The sequence below is a fragment of the Borostomias antarcticus genome (assembly GCF_949987555.1).
Source record: "Borostomias antarcticus genome assembly, chromosome: 2".
Taxonomy (NCBI): domain Eukaryota; kingdom Metazoa; phylum Chordata; class Actinopteri; order Stomiiformes; family Stomiidae; genus Borostomias; species Borostomias antarcticus.
In genome coordinates, this window is record NC_140235.1 from 36,917,181 (window position 1) to 36,933,337 (window position 16,157).

The following is a 16,157-nucleotide window of genomic DNA, read 5'->3' on the forward strand; positions in this document are numbered from 1 at the left end:
AAGGAATTGGGACTGGGCGACTAACCAGCACACGGTCTCCCAGCCTGAGCTCTCTCCTGCTCTTCTTGGCCGAGTCTGTCTCAGACAGGTTGGACACCGACTCGCTGGCGGTCAGGGTCCGGGTCAGCGGGGTCTTTATGCCGGTGCCTGAGTTGGCAGCGTTCGTCGTGCCCTGGGCTAAAACAAAAGGAACTTAAGATTTCTCTTTCTATTTCTGGGATTTTCTGATGTTCTGTTTTTTTTTCATTTTCAATATTCATTATTGAGATGAATCCTGGTTCCTGACAAGTAAACTGTACCAGGGGAAGAAGCCGTCCCAGGCTCAGCGGCGGTGTCGGCCAGGCCCGAAGCCTCCGGCGCCGGGCTGGCCCGCCCTCCGTTGGCCTCCTTCTCGGGCAGCGCGCTTTTGGATAACTTGGAGGGGCGCGTAAATATCCCCCTCCCGTCCTCGCACTGGAAATACCTCACCCCCGCCACAGACCCGTCATTCTTCCCGATGGACTCGTCCAGCACGATGCCCGCCCACTGGCCGGGGGCGAACTGCGTACCCCCCACGAACTGCACATAGCCGGGCTTGTTCCCGTTGACCCAGACCCTCTCCCCCAGCTGAAAGTCCCCGGCTCCTTCCTGGGTGGGGGAGGTGACGCCACCAGGAGAGGCTTGTTTCTCTGGAGGGATTGGCTTTGGAGTGGCTGTGGAAAGAAACAATGTTTGACTAAATAGAGCCAATTAACCATCAGCCACTTGCTTTTTGTGTACCTGCTTTTTTTTTCATGCCCCCTCGCTATAGGTGGTGTCCTACGATGTCTTAGGAACCAAAACAGCGGACGCTACAACAGGGTGGACAAATTGATCGGGGGGGGGGCGGGCCCTATCCTGGGGGGCGGGCCCTGTCCTTGGTGTCAGTCTGGACTCTGTGAAAGTGGCGGTGGAGAGAAGCATGTTGGCCAAACTGCTGACCGTGTCGAATGTCTCCCACCCCGCTACATGACACTCTGGTCAGGCAGAGGAGCACCTTCAGTCACAGACCAGTCCTGCCACGGTGCTCAACAGAGCTCTTCCGGAGGTCCTTCTTATCAGCTCTATGGCTCTATGGACAGGACATGTACATGTACAGTACCAGCATGGCATACTTACTTGATTTATACTTGATAAAGTACCTACCTACCTACAGTACCAACTGTGTCTGACTTTGAGTTTAACGGCTGGGAAGGATTTGGACAGCTGTGCACATCATACACTGGATTACCTTCGATTGGAGATTAGGTCTGAGTACTTTATTATCTTTGTGGACAATACAATGTCTCAGGACTTTATAAACTCTAATAAACCGACTATACACCACATATGCTGTAAAACACATTTGAATAACACAGATAATGAGAATGTTATGATCGATGATTCATGTACAGTGTTAAGAAAAATACACGCCACCTGTATGCAAGCTCTTACCAGAGGAGGGCGAGGTCCTGGTCGGCACCCCAGCAGGCCTGCCTATCTTGCTGGGGGGTTTGAGTCCGCTGGGCTTGCCTGTGCTCATGGTCCCTTCTCTGTCCTGGCTGTGACGGTGAGGGCTGAGCCTGATCAGGGTGGGGAGATAGGCCTTCCCACCACCCACCTAACTCCACCTAACTGAGAATAGAGCTGAACTGAATTCGAATTCAATGCCCAAATAATTTCATTCTATCGAGTCTAGTTAAGTAGCCTAGTTCTGTGCCGACTCTGTAGAATATAGCATCAAGAATACACTTCCATAGACCGTGGCTAGACCGACTATCTAAACAGCTTGTTTACCACGGCCCTATCTCAGTCTGTATTGATCGTCTCTGAAACAATGTAACAGATGTTCTTGTGAGATGGTTATGTAATATTTATGCATTAGGGACGTGTTCTAAGAGAGAGTAGGAGGAGGGAGAGAGGGAGGTAGGGAAAGAGAATGAGAGTCAGTTATAGACAAACAGGAAGTCGAGACATTCCAGAACACTCCCACAGTTATGATTAGGCCGATTCATCGTAGTACAATTCAACCAATTCTGAAATCGGAACTTCATACCACTGTGATTGTAACAATGTGTAGAATATGTATAGCTGGAAAAGGCCATGACAAAATTGGTTCTGATATGCATGCATGAACTAAAACAGAATAGAAAGTCCAAATGTAGTTTAGCCCCAAACAGAAATAAACTGAAGACACCTGATAGTAAACATATTCATTTAGGTTAGCATTTTAAAGGTATATAGTCTACATAAAACATTTAAATACTGACGTTCTTTTAGTTTAGAGTTTCTTAATAACCCAAATTCAGTGTCAACCATTGGCATGCTCCTGAGACTTGAGCCAGACGGATTTGACAGTGATGACGTGGTTCGGTAGGCTCCTCCCACGCCCAGGCGGGTGGGAGGGAGTCACCTGCCAGACCAAAACAATGCGACCAAACATGATGCTGTCAAATACAGTATTACTAGTTACTAGTTATCAGAACAATCTGATTTCTCTCAATGTCAACGAACAACCAATACATTTATGAGTTGACCGAACCTCGCTGTCATGGACATATATGGTAGGTATAAGGACGTTTGCTTTGCCAAAGCAGAGGTGTGTCATAGTGTCTGATGCTCAATGATGCCCATGATGTAACTTAGCTCTCGAGGCAAGCAAGCAGGCAGCAGAAGCACAAAATGATTAGAAACAATCTGTAGACATTCAGTAGATATTCGTTTCAATTTCTATCAGACATAGGCTATAGAAGTAAACAAAAACGCCCTATAATATCATCACTTGGAGAGTAACTGTGGCGACAGTTGGCTCGTCTATTTGCAGGAAGCCTATAGCGAATTAGCCTACATCAAATAAATCAGACGCACATTTGGGAATATAATAAATTATATTTTCACATGTAGGCTACGTTTTGTGTAAGATACAGTTGGGCACATTACGTTCTATGTGAACGTGGAAGATTAATTGGACTATTTCGGTTCCAGAGATTAGTCTGAACCTCTTCCTAGCGCGCTCCCTGTAGGAATTCATTTGGCGAGCGAGTACCGCGGCCACAGATTAGCAAATAAAATAGGCTACCAGGTATTAAGACAGAGAACCAAGTGAATTATATGCATAAAGTAAATAGCTACATATAGGCTGCTTACCTGTACGTTGGCGAATATGTCTTGTTTGGTTTGGTCGACTGGTAAAGGTAGCCTACATTACGCCCAAACCCAGCCCCGTTAGTTTTTCCTTCGTGCCGCCCTTCCCATAGCAGGCAGCCCAGTGACGTCACCCTATACGTCTCTAGTCTGTGAACTTTTCTCTCTCAATTGATTTAATTGACTGAATTCATTGATCGGCATTTTTAAAGTGTAGCCTACACAGAAAAGTTTAAATGTATGTTTTCATCCGATCATGATTTAGAATGTGCTTATATATATATATATATATATATATATATATATATATATATATATATATATATATATATAAATGTGTAATAAATGTGTAATAAATGTGTAAAATATATAAAAAGTTGGCTTGCCTCGATATAAACTTGCACTTCTCACAATCTCATAATAATTGCTGATTGAAATGATAATTTAGATTGCTTTAATTGAACATGCATGGTCATAGATACAGGAGATTGAGAAGAATACACAAAAGGTTAAAAAGGTCTACAGTATATTAACTATTATATTAACTAAATTAACTAATCTTTACCTTTTAATTATATTGTACTTTACATGCTATAACGACAACATTGAGGAGACTTTCAACAACAGTCCCTCCTCTACAGATTAATCAGAGGAGTGAACCTACTGGAATCATAATTCCCTCATCTTCATGTTGAGGTCCAGCAGTTGAACATGGCCAAAGTCATTGTACCTGTGATAATCAGGTGACAGATTCCATCTCTGCTGACACACTGTAGGGACTGATGCCTGGCACCACCTGTCCATCCTCCACTTTTCTCCCCAGCAGTTTGTTCACACCGTTCCTTAAATGTACACTGAATGCAGGGCTGGAGAAATAGTACACAATGGGGTTGAGGACACTGTTGAAGTATGTAAAACACACTGAGGTGTAGAAGGCCAGGTTAGCCTCTTTGAAGTACTGGCAGTCATCATACCACAACTGGAATACCAACACAGTGATACGTGACAGTGTGCTGGGTAAGAAACAGATAATGAAGACCAGCGCCACGACCAGAACAAACTGACAAGCCCTTTTGATCTTCCCCCCAGTGTCTATTGTCTTGTTCCTCAGCTGCCATGTAATGCAGATTGTACAGAAAATGACAATGAGGGCAGGCAGAAAGAACTGGATGACATAGAAGGCATTGTGCCAGGCAGAAAGGGGACTGAAATCCACACAGATCCTGAAGCTCTCACACTCTGTCCGGTTGTCGTTGATGAATAAATGCTTGGAGCCCAGCACGTACCCAGTCAAGGCGATGATCAGACCCCACAGTCCGAGGCACACCCAGAGGGCGTAATTCAGGCCCATGCGGTTAATTCGGTTTAATGGGTGCACAATCTTGAAGTAGCGGTCGACCGCCACAGCTGTGAGGAAGACGATCCCTGCAGCTCTGTTTGATGCCAGGAGAAACATCAGAAGCCGACATGGGATGTCGCCGTAGATCCAGTCTTTACCACGGCTGTAGTAGTCAGCCCTAAAAGGCAGGCAGAAGAGTACAACGATGTCTGCTACAGCCAGGTGAGTTAGGTAGACCGAGTTCGGCTTCCAGGAATCTATGTAGAAAATGAACATCCACACAGCTATAAAATTCCCTATGAGCCCAAATATGAACTCCAGAATCAGGATGGGAGGCAGAACCTGGTCCAGGATGAGAGACTCAAAGACGCAGCATTTATCTGTAAGGTTTTCCATCTCTAAAATCTAATATCAAATAAACCTGTGAACCCTTCCACTCCAGTGTGATGCTCTAAAGGGGGTCAACACCGATATGGCTTTCCAGGATCCCGAACAGCTGAGTTTTATTGCTGCCGCTCATGCAAACACAAGTTCCAACGCAACATAATTAAAAAGACAAGATAACCAGTTGTGCAAATTTGCTTAGCCTGCCTTATCTCTTGTGGGTTGGATCTGCCCATGGGAATATTGCAATAAATGTATACACTACTTCTTATAGGAGCATTGTTATAAAACTGAGGATAAAGGCCAAATGGGTACATACTGTAAGTGGGATCCAAGGGTCCTCAAAAACATTTAAAATTCCAGGAAAAGGTTATACCCTATTGAAATTAAAATTATCTTCTGAATCTTTATCATGAACCACACAAAATGTAGAGGGAAGATTTCATCCCTGTGAGAGTGAGACAAATTGTGTTGAACGTACATGGAATTATGTCTAACCTACAGGAAACAGCATGAATATGCAAATTGAACACTGAGGTGCTTAAGAAGTACAAAAGTGGGACTTATGAGTGAACGAGCAAAGGAGACCGAAATTTATTACCCTACTACAGTTTGCTTGAGTGAAATGCATTTGGGAGAAATTCACATCATACCAGACCTTTGGCAACCAAGAGAAAGCAGCTATCGAGAACTGAAAATGCCAAGGGAGTGGCCAAGTCCACAGTTTCTATACAGTAAATAAAATAGATATAAAACGACTCCTTTTAATGTTAATGTGTACATTTGGCCAAGTTGTTGTTACATGTCGCATCCATTTCAGTAAAAGTGCATGTTTGGGTCTTCACTTCTTGACTTCTCCCAGGTCATCAATGCTGTCATCATCCACCTACAATGAGATGTGATGGAGACGTTTAGAATTTGTGTAAGAGAACGTCTGGCTGTTCTGTGTGCTGTGAAACGGTGGAATATTCAGACTAGTACTCTGACTCACCTCAGGCCACTTTTCTTGAATAACATCGATGATGTCATCTGTAAAATCTCCCTGAATGATTATTTCATCCTCCGCTGTGACGGAGGCTCCGCAGGAGAACTTCTGGGCAAAGAATCTCTGAGCCTCTTTAAGGTCAATATCTGTAGGGCACACCGACTCAAAACGTTATAGAGGCCAAACCAGCAAGACGACTGGTCTTGTTCCCATGAGCTTGAAATATCAAAAGAGTGTAGATGATGCAGTGAGACTTACCAAAGGTAGCCAGGCCACACACTCGTGTGACGTATTTCTTCTTGGCGCGTGGGATTTTCGCTATCGTGACTTTCTGGGGAACGGTCTTCTTTTTCTGTTTAATCTGACCTCTGCCACCTGTAAAATAATGCGTCATTATACACATCAGGAGGACCTCTGATTTTTCAAATCAAATCGTATTTATATAGCCTATTCTCACAACAACATGCAACGTCACAAAGGGCTTTAGAGATCATGACTGCAAATATGCCAGATTGAGAAATTAGGCCAATAGATACGATTTTAAACAGACCTCTCTTCTGCTTCTTCTTTTCTTCCTCCTCGCCTACAAGGGGCACCTCTCCAAGTACGCCAGTATCCTGTTTGGGAGTGTTCCCTGTCGGACCAGTAGGAGTGAAGAGAATGGGGTATTTAGTACAGCCTTATTCATCATTGCTATGGCCTTTCAACAAACCCTAGACTTATCACGAAACCCTAATGCGTCATCGGTTGTTCCACATCTGACTGGCCCTCAAAGTTATTTTAAATATCAGGCACGTATAAATTCTGAACCTTTTTAGGAAGATGGACTGTCAAATGTAACTCACCAAGACTCATCCGGGCAAACACATCTGGGAAATTCTTCTCCAGCCACTGCCTGCATTTGGCTGGCTCAGGCATGTACTCACAGTACTGTGAACACAGGAGGAAAAGCCATTCAAACAACACATACAATGACCAAGACATTGACCCTTTCAATTCTATAATAAGATCAGAGATTGAGGTAAAATATCAGGTGTGAGGACCTACCTCTGTTGGCAAGGAGCACACTGCAGAAGAAAGGGAGAACCATAGACCTACAGTTAGGCTATATGAATACAAACAGAACAGACTACATAACAGACTGCTGTAAAATTGGCTGCAGAGATAACCACTGGTAGGAAGTAAAGACTTGACTGAACATCCCTACTCACCTCCACAGTAGAGGACTTTCAATGGGTACTTTGCATCTGAGTGAGGCCCATGATGATCCCCTCTGTTTTCTGGTGAGCCTGTTAATGAGTTCTCAGTAGTAGCCATGGTAGATTATTTATCTACAACGGAAAGCATAAAAAAGGTTGCACTTAAGTAATTATGTGAATTGCATTTATTAAAGCAGAGCAGATACAGGTTCCTATGTGTGGCTCATTCATCCAGCATCCTAATATGATGACATCACAGCAACCACTGCTGCACCTGTCATAAAGTCATGGCTAGACTATGTCATGGCTCTTAACCTGTCTTATTTTCTATGCTTTAATGTTTTAGTGGTCTATTTAATGAGACCACGTCAAAGACTATATTTAATCGGATGTAAATTTGATGCCCACTAACGTTTTCTGAATCTGAACATTAAACAGGCCCGCTAAAGCATGTGTCATCATATTTCGGGGCCTCATCATAACGCCCTGAGCCCAGTCCATTTGCTTGTATGGAATATGTTATGGTATGAAAACCAGTACTGCGAAATTATCTTTAACTGCCATGAAGTGTCTGTATTAGTTAGAAATCCAACTATGAAATCTTCAAATCTGCAATAGAAAATGTTGTCATGATACGAAGCAAGGATGTTTCACTGCAATCTTTCATTCAGAGAGCTATATTTGGAAGGACACATGACAGATAGCCAGGTGAATCTATATTGCTAGCCAACACTAGCTAACTTTTAATATTCGCTAGCTAGATAACGTGTAGCTAACACCAAAACTAAAATCAGAAAAGTCAAGGCTGCATTCATTCATTTGCTAGCTAGGTAGCTAGCCAACTTGCTAATAATGCCGCTACTAGCGTTGGCTGGCTCGCATTAGCTGTAGCTGACTGGCTCGCAGTAGCTAGCTAGTTATCAAGAAACACAGCAAGCTGAAGCTGTCACTATATCCAAGTCCATTAATGAAAAGGCAACAAAAGTAACTAACGTTACATACCCCTCAAAAACGACCTTAATATTGTTGCGGGTTTAACAAAGTCGTACGCATTATTAGGTTAACTTGTAGTTAGCTGATCGTTTAAATGAAATAAGGCTGAGTTAGAACAGCTTGAGCACAGCACACCTCTCTGCTTTAGCCTGATTTGGGTTGAGGTCCTGAACAAGAACTTCCCTGGGTCCTGTCTGAGAAACAATAGATGTTCACATGGTTGCCTGAATAGGTCATTTATTTATTACGTATTATAATAATATCTTATACTTTTCATAAACTATACGTTTAGTTCAACCAAGAAAATATTTTCCCTATCGAATAACATTCAAATGTTGTGGATAAGTTATTGCTTTTATTGATTAATCACAATGTTACACGAGGGGCATTCCTCCGCGCCCACACCACCGTTTTTCAATTCGTTTACGACGCCCGGATCTTTCCGCGGTGTACCAGTTTGCCAGTGGCGGTGCGGCGGCGTCGAAGCGTATTGCACTCTTCGTCCGCTGAGACTAGTTACATCAAAACGAATGCACCTATTGTTAGCTAACTAAGCGAAATTTAAAAGTGGTAGTAGTAGTAGTAGTAGTTGTTGTCAACAATCTTTGGGGCCCCTACGTTGTCCTTTCACTCTACTTACAGAATTATTTATTTTGGGGATGCAGCACTAGATAGCTACCTGCCTAGCTGGCTAACAGTCTAGCTCGCCAATATTCAGTTTGATACTAATTTGCTCTAGCTATCTGCTAGTTTTGGCAAGTGGCTAATTAATATAAATCCTATCTAGCTAGCTAGCTAACTAGCTTGCTGGGCATGTAGTCGATCTATACATGCCACAGAAGCTAGCTAGCTAGCTAGACATCTGAGAGAGATGAGATGGACCAAGGTCGAAGAACACTCAATCCAAATGGAAGCTCTGGAAACCCATCACAGTCATCACTGGGCTCTTTACCTTCTGGTAACAGAAGATATGTTTCAGTTACTCCATCTGATCCCTGGCACAGCACTCCCGTGAAGAAGGTATACGACAAACTAATAACGTTAGTTTGACAAACTCACAAGATGAATTATGAAGTATAATGCTTCATGAAGTATAGTGTTCCAAAGCATTGCATTAATTAGGGGACTTGCCTAGATACTGTTTTCATTTATGACTGATCTACAAAAAGAGGACATGTAAAAGATGACATTCTGACATGATGTCACTCTCTTTGAGAACAGTGTTGGACCCATTGACCCCTCCTGTCTCCATCTAATTTCAGAGTGAGATACCGAAGATGACAAGACAGATGAGCAGCCCCCCGGCCCTCACTACAAGAACAACTTCTGTTCACATCCCTCAGGACAGCCAGGTGACAGAATGGAAACAGAATTTGGTTTATTCGCCAAGTACATCACATAACATATATGCTGTCCTTTATTACTGGAAAATAGAATGTAGTGATGTTGAAACAAAGACATCAAAGCTACATGATCATAGCTACATTATTGCATCAAAAAGATTTTGCCATTATGATGACATATCATGACATCTACATTCTAGCACACTGATAGTGGTTGGCAAAATGTAGCAAAAACTATTCAGGTACTGTATCGCTCCTCTCTCAATACTGTAGTCCCATATCAGACTCACCCAGACAAAGGAACAGTTGCTTTGTAATTTATATGGCATATTATGACTGATATTCCTTCCAGTGTGTGTGTGTGTATGCACGCGCGCAGGGGAGAACGCTTGATTAACTGTGGGTAATGATTTATATGTGTGATTGTATAAGACTTTGGGTGAAATGGAGGCTGCCACCATCCAGAGAAAGAGGAGGGAGCTTCAGCTGCTGGTGGCTGAGCTGAAGGACCGGGACCAGGAGCTCAACACCATGGCTGCTGCCCACCACAAAGAGCTCCAGGCCTGGGAGCACGACCGCCAGAGAGTCCTCACCCTGGAGCAGAGGTGTGCCCGGCTGGAGGGTGAGGAAGCAGAAACTGTAGAGAGAATCATTTGGTGGTTACAGTGTGTTGTTTGTGTGTGTGTGTGTGTGTGTGTGTGCGTATGCGTATATTTGTGTTTGTAGGCTTTGCTTGTGTGAATCATGCTGTGTGCCCTGTGTGTCTTTCAGATGAGCTGCACAAGCGTACCGAGGTGATCCGCGCACTGACTATGCACGTTCATATTGTGGAGTCCAGGGAGAAGGAAAGCCACAGGGATCTGAACTCTACCCAGCAACAGCTACACGAGCTGGGGAAGCAACAGCAGAGTTCCAGCCAAGAGTGCCAGGACCTAGAAGTAAAGCCCCAATTTAATATAATGTCTATTGAAAAACTATTACAATCAATCAATCAATCAATCAATCAATCAATCAATCAATCAATCAATCAAATAAATAAATAAATAAATAAATAAATAAATAAATAAATAAATAAATAAATAAATAAATTTCTGTCAATGTGTCTAAAGCACCACTTTGTAGTACCAGGTAGTAGTGTTGTTTTTGTTGCCCCCTTCAGGAGAGAAACCAGAGTCTGACCGCCACAGTGACGTCGCTGTCTGTCCAGGTGGGCTCTCTGCAGGTTAGGGAGGAGGAGCTCAGATCCATGCTCAGACTAAAGGTACATGTCGTTTATTATACTGGTTTGTCTTTGATTGTAGTCTTTTGTTGTTGCGTTTTATGCTGCCATTTTGGTCAGGTGTTGCTCGAAAAAGAGCTCTTTGAGCTCAAGCTTCTTTACCTGGTTAAATAAAGGTTAAATAAAATATTAGCACGTTATTACCACGTTATAACACATCGTGTGATGATGTACTGTATCTGCCTGTGTACCGAGTGTGACTCGCGTTGATTGTCTTCTCGAATGGGCACTCGTGAGGATGAATGACATCCTTTTGTGTACCGTCAGGATAAAGACGTGACGGAGGCCACCAATCACATCGTGGACCTGTCGGGGCGTCTGCGCGAGTCCGAGGCGTCTCTGAAGGAGCTCCGTTCCCGGGAGACTCGTCTGCTGAGGGAGGCGCAGGAGCACAGACGACACCGCAGGGAGGCCAGAAACGACAGCACTCGTCTCAAAGGTACAGGCGCTAGGATTTATCCTTCTGAGGTGGATTAAAAGAGGACTACTTTGGCGAACCTGAGGAAGCAACAAGCGAAACACATTGTTTTTGTTTTTATTAAACAAAGGCTTTTCTAAGTCTGGTGTGTGCTGTATCGCGTCATTTTATGTTTGGACTAATTTGGTATTTAGCATTATAAGGCTAATTACGATCATATACTACGGTCCATGTCAATATTTTGCCTGTAGAGATCCATTGTGTACTTAGGTGTGCCATGAGCAGTGAGCACTAATACTGTATCTCAAGATAACCTTATAACAGAGCTTATTTTGCTATACCAAACTAGTCCTACTGTACAGTCACCACATTGTGAAGGCCTTAGAAGATGCATTGTGCTGTTGCAGAGGAACTCCAGGAGCAGGTGACAGAGAGCAGTGCTCAGAGAGAGGAGATCATCCGCCTCAAACAGGAGAGCCAGGTGCTGCGCAGGGAGCTGGTCTCGGCAGGTACCGGAGGTTCATAGCACTCAACGCACGAGGCAAACAGTTGTGGGAGTGTTTGGAGAGACACCATTATCCTCCTTCTCTATGTCCTCTGCTGCCCTCTACTGGATTTGCTCGCTATTGTTCCTGTACACAGGACTGGCTGGTGCCTCTTGATCATTTCCCCCCTAACAGTTTGCTGTGATCTTTCCTCTCAGGCGAGAGAGAGAGCTGGAAGGACGAGCGGTTGGCGTCGGCTCGCTCCAAGCAGGAGCGCGATGAGTCAGAGCTCTACTGCCTGCGTCAGGTGCGCCTCTTTATCCACTAACGATCGGATGGGATAAGAAGATTAGGATGATACTGATCTAGGCAACAGATAGTATCGTAAATTGCCAGTTTGGGAACCTTTAAATGTCTAGCTGAGGGCGCCCCGGTGGCTCATCGGTTAAGGCGCATACCACATTAAGGCTAGTCCTTATCGCAGCGGCCCAGGTTCGAATCCGGCCTGGGCCCTATGCTGCATAATCCTCCCCTCTCTCTCCCACCTTTCCTGTCACTCTACACTGTCCTATAGCCTATCATAAAGGACAAATGCCGAAAAATATCTTTAAAAAATTTTTCCCTTACATTTTTTTTTTTTTTTTTTTTTTTTAAATCTAGCTGAGTACCTAAGACTGGAATGAGGAACTCATTAGCACTGATAAGATACTGTAAGGACGAGTGATTATAAGAACTCCCAGCTCATTGGACACAGCTGCATTTCCCTGTCACTGCTTACCCACAATGCTCTGGGCTGGGTGGGGCTGTGCTGCCAGTCTGGTTCTGCCGCATACCTATGAGACTTTGGCTCATTCTCCTCTGTCGGCTTGTGGTGTGTCAAGTCATACAGTATGCCTGTGGCACAGTTTTTGGGTGTGAACTATGTAATTGTATTGTAATACACTGTAAGTCACATCCTAAATTGTTAATCAGCTATTAGTGCCGTTGTGAATAGTGATTTCATCCTAGATTATGAAATGTACATAACATCATAAGTACAACTGTGTGTGTGAATGAATGTGTGTGTGTGTGTGTGTGTGTGTGTGTGTGCGTGCGTGCGTGTGTGTGTGTGTGTGTGCGTGCGTGCATGCGTGTGTGTGTGTTCCAGGTATGTTCGAAGCGGCAGAATGATATGCAGCTGTTGCAGCTGAACCTGGAGAGTGCCCATGAAGCCCTGAGACAGAAGGAAGGTCAGGGGTCACCGGGAAGGTAGGCTAGGCTGCTGGGGTTCTATTCAGATATTTAAAAGGAATGTTTCCATCGCGTCACAGAGGGAGTGTACATAGAATGGCACTAAGAGGGTGTGTGTGGATGTCGCCGTGTGTGTGTGTGTCTGTGTGTGTGTGTGTGTGTGTGTGTGTGGATGTAGCTGTGTGTGTGTGGATGTAGCCGTGTGTGTGTGTGTGTGTGTGTGTGTGTGTGTGTGTGTGTGTGTGTGTGTGTGTGTGGATGTAGCCGTGTGTGTGTGTGTGTGTGGATGTAGCCGTGTGTGTGTGTGTGAGAGAGAGAGGGAGAATGAGAGAGAAAGTGAAAGAGGGGGGTCGTGTGCTGGCATGTCATGGTTTCAGACACTGTGCTGCTCTTGTGTGTCTGTGGCTGCAGAGGTAGCGCTGTGTCCGAGTCTGTGGCCAGTCAGGGGACAGAGAGAGGACGAGGAACCGCACGCAGACAGGCTATGAGCAGGAGCACAGACCACCAACCCCCTCCCTTCCCCTTCCTGACAACAGAGAGTGTCTGGGAGTCCGGGTCGACCTCTGACCTCACAGATGTAACTATGGCAGCCAGTGATCTCGCCACAAGCCCCACAAGATCACGGAGCCATTCGACAGGCGAAAAGAGACGGAACCAAAACAGCACGGACCGCCATCGCACCAGCGTCAATACTGGGAGCGAGTCCAGCTACGGTTCTGTGAGAAACCAAGGCAGGGAGAGTAAAGACAGCATGGCCGCCTGTATCCTAGCGCCCGCCACGGGATCGCCGGGCAAATCAGCAGACCAATCCGTGACCGGCTGCTTCCCCTCAGTTTCAGGAAATAGCGTGGCTTCTTCTCGACCGAAACAACTCTTCCGCGATCAGGAGTCGAAATGCACCAATCAGGAAACACCAGGGCGGAACAGAACAGAGTCCATGACTCCCAGTAGCGTAGCCGGAACCAGCGCATCATCCAACAGAGGGGCACAAGTTCGCGTTAGCGACCGTACGGCTGCGTACAGCCGCCAGGGAAAGAGTCAGAGCGGAGCCAGCGGGAATAACCACGGGGCTGTAGGACCCAGGGGTCGCGCGTCGGGACAGACGAGTCTCAGAGGCCGCGCCTCAAACTATACCGGCCAGGGAACGCTTGTGAGAATCACAGAGGGAGACGGCAGCGTGGAGACTGAGGGCGGAGTCACCACTAATCCCGCCTCTCTATCAGGACGGGCAGAGTCCCCCGGGTGTGGGTGCAGTAGTAGAGCAGAGACGACCACCTGTGGGTGCAGTAGTAGCCTGGGTGTGGCAGATGGAGAGGCGTGGCCTAACTGTGGTTGCGGTAGCAGCATAACGGAGGGACAGACCACTTTCTGCTCCTGCTGCGGCAGCGTGGCCGAGACGACCTCCTGTATCTGTAGCCGTGTAGCTGAGAGAGAGTCGGGGCCCTGCTGCGGATGTGCCAGTGAGGAGGCTGGAGGCCAGGCCGAGGCGAACCCCACCAGCAGACCCCCATCTGAGGCAGAGACGGGCTCTGGGACGGGGGCAGGGATGGGGCTCCTGGCCGTCTTTAACGGAGCACCAGAGGCAGAGGACTCCCCCGTCCTGGTGGTCAGTCCCCGAGCCCGCGTCTCTGTGTGCAACTGGTAGGGAAGGGGAACAGGGTGTCCAGGGGGAGATGTGTTGTCCTATTACACGGCTCTCTTAAATACTCGATTCTGATTGGACAATCGCACGTTAAAATAATTCACTGGCAACAAGCAATATTCACCGCTGTTAAGGGCAACGCATAATATGTCTATGGGCGACAGTTGAAAGTTGTCTGAAAGTTTGATCATTCTAAACAATAACCGTTTGGTTGTTGTAGTGTTTAATCTCTGGAAACGTCCATTGCCCAAGCACAAGGAAGTGTAGTCTTATTAGTATTAATGTTGTTGCTAAGTAGCCGTGTAATAAGTGGGATAACGTACGGCCATCCAGAGATTATCAAAACCTGAACACTTCTGAACACTGTCGGGCTTCTGAACACTGTCGGGCTCTTCTTTTTCTATGTTATCCCTTACATAGAAAATGGCGTTGCTTCACTATGACTCTCTTCCTCTCCCAGCCAGCATGATCTCACCTGCATCTTCCTGGATGACCCCTCCTCATGGACAAGGAGGAGCCCTGGGCCGGCGAATGACTCCGCCTCTCCGACAACCTCCGACTACCTAGAGGATGTGAGAGAAAGCCCCGCTTTTGATTAAAGTCGATAACCGCACACCACGAGTCAAAGTTTGTCAGATGTTTTCATTCCTACGTAGCTCTGCATAGTTGTGTTCACTTTCCGCCTCGCTACTCCACCCCAAAACTGGAAAGATCGGCACCATTCCAATCAGAGCATTTCTGAAGCTCAGTCCTCTGTAGAGGTCACTGTGGTTCCTCAGGTCTGGGACGGTGTCCAGGTGTGAGTTTCTTGTTCCTGCTCCTGTCAGGGTGACCAGCGGTGCTCCACCAATCGCCTGCAGCGTCTCCTGGATGAGACCAGACAGATGGCGGCCAGCCTGGAACGCACCACCCTACGACCTCTTAGCCCCTCCCACAACTGTGACGCCGTCCTTAGTCTCGGCGTCAGTCGGGATGGCGGATGCAGTGGCTCCTCCCACCACCACCACCACCTCCAGGCCAGTCAAGGCTCTCCCCATCACCCAGCCTTTCAGACACACCAAGTATGTGCATGCTGCTGTTGAAGGCCTAGCTACAATAGTTCCTCACTCTCTCTACTCTCTCTTCTACTATCATCCTCTCTCCTCTAAATGTTGGGTGTGGTAAGGGTGAGAAATGCTAGTGATTGACGGTACTCCTGTCATCTCTCTGGGTGTGTGAAAACTAAACTTCCCTTTGTTTTGACAACAGGGCAGTAGAAGTCCACCCAGGGGCAGTAAGGGCCTCAACCAAACCAAGGAGCCAAGTGGGCTGGAGCGGGAATCCACCTGGAAACACCTGGAGAGGCACAGGGACGAGGGACACTAAGGATTATCCTCTCTGTATGAAACAAGACACTAGTTAGTCAGAACCAGCCATGTCCAGATCAACTGAGATCCCATATGCCAGGAGGGAGAGTTGAAGCCTCTTCCCATCACAACCATATACTCACTCGTGGCCATGAGCTACACTGTCTCTCAGGAAACCAAAGAAGGACTTGCAAGTCTGAATATCAGCTAATTATTTACAACTTGTTTTCAAGTGTTTTCAATTCTTTGTAACTTTTATACTCTAATGATACTGTAATGCATTTGTGGTATTTAAAGGGTCTCAACAAAACTGGTATTTTGTTTTCACTGCCAAATGTATCTGAGAAAGAAAGTATACATTGGTCATTTTAGA

At 45.9% G+C, this 16,157-nt stretch overlaps 4 protein-coding genes across 5 annotated transcripts in view; 1 reads left to right on the forward strand and 3 right to left on the reverse strand.

Annotated features, from left to right (window-relative positions):
• clip1b (CAP-GLY domain containing linker protein 1b) overlaps positions 1 to 1,540 on the reverse strand; it is a gene marked incomplete at its 5' end in the record, with an annotated part of 23,338 nt that extends 21,798 nt beyond the window's left edge. Inside the window, 3 exons of the mRNA XM_084455041.1 lie at positions 26 to 147; positions 300 to 692; positions 1,453 to 1,540. Of these exons, the coding sequence (XP_084311167.1) occupies positions 26 to 147; positions 300 to 692; positions 1,453 to 1,540 (603 nt within the window). The remainder of the gene's footprint in view (positions 1 to 25; positions 148 to 299; positions 693 to 1,452) is intronic.
• Positions 1,541 to 3,880: 2,340 nt separating this feature from the next.
• Positions 3,881 to 4,876, reverse strand: LOC311322934 (hydroxycarboxylic acid receptor 3-like; the record flags this gene model as incomplete). The annotated part of the gene is made up of 1 exon (XM_084455052.1): positions 3,881 to 4,876. One exon carries the CDS (start codon positions 4,874 to 4,876, stop codon positions 3,881 to 3,883), a length of 996 nt encoding a protein of 331 aa, XP_084311178.1.
• Positions 4,877 to 5,440: 564 nt separating this feature from the next.
• On the reverse strand, positions 5,441 to 8,190 carry denr (density-regulated protein). 2 transcript variants are annotated; one of them, XM_084449778.1, is made up of 8 exons: positions 8,051 to 8,190; positions 7,061 to 7,180; positions 6,897 to 6,916; positions 6,695 to 6,779; positions 6,400 to 6,483; positions 6,108 to 6,224; positions 5,856 to 5,995; positions 5,441 to 5,750 (listed from the first exon to the last, which is right to left on the reverse strand). In XM_084449778.1, the coding sequence occupies exons 2-8, from the start codon at positions 7,164 to 7,166 to the stop codon at positions 5,706 to 5,708; spliced, it is 597 nt and encodes a 198-aa protein (XP_084305904.1). In that variant the 5' UTR covers positions 7,167 to 7,180; positions 8,051 to 8,190; the 3' UTR covers positions 5,441 to 5,705. The 2 variants fall into 2 exon arrangements, with proteins under 2 accessions (XP_084305904.1, XP_084305903.1); XM_084449777.1 differs by having other exon boundaries at positions 6,400 to 6,490; positions 6,693 to 6,779.
• A 653-nt stretch (positions 8,191 to 8,843) lies between these two features.
• On the forward strand, positions 8,844 to 15,803 carry ccdc62 (coiled-coil domain containing 62; the record flags this gene model as incomplete). The annotated part of the gene is made up of 12 exons (XM_084455063.1): positions 8,844 to 9,061; positions 9,304 to 9,393; positions 9,817 to 10,006; positions 10,156 to 10,322; positions 10,544 to 10,645; positions 10,931 to 11,102; positions 11,489 to 11,590; positions 11,785 to 11,873; positions 12,714 to 12,814; positions 14,899 to 15,010; positions 15,266 to 15,499; positions 15,687 to 15,803. Exons 1-12 carry the CDS (start codon positions 8,918 to 8,920, stop codon positions 15,801 to 15,803), a joined length of 1,620 nt encoding a protein of 539 aa, XP_084311189.1. The 5' UTR covers positions 8,844 to 8,917.
• Positions 15,804 to 16,157: the final 354 nt, after the last annotated feature.

Excerpts from the sequence above, each read along its gene's own strand:
- denr (XM_084449777.1), bottom strand. The coding sequence starts at position 7,166 with ATGGCTACTACTGAGAACTCATTAACAGGCTCACCAGAAAACAGAGGG. Across the intron at positions 6,917-7,060 it reads GAAAGTCCTCTACTGTGGAG|TGTGCTCCTTGCCAACAGAG; the intron begins GTGAGTAGGGAT and ends TTTCTTCTGCAG. Across the intron at positions 5,996-6,107 it reads GTGTGGCCTGGCTACCTTTG|ATATTGACCTTAAAGAGGCT; the intron begins GTAAGTCTCACT and ends TGTGCCCTACAG.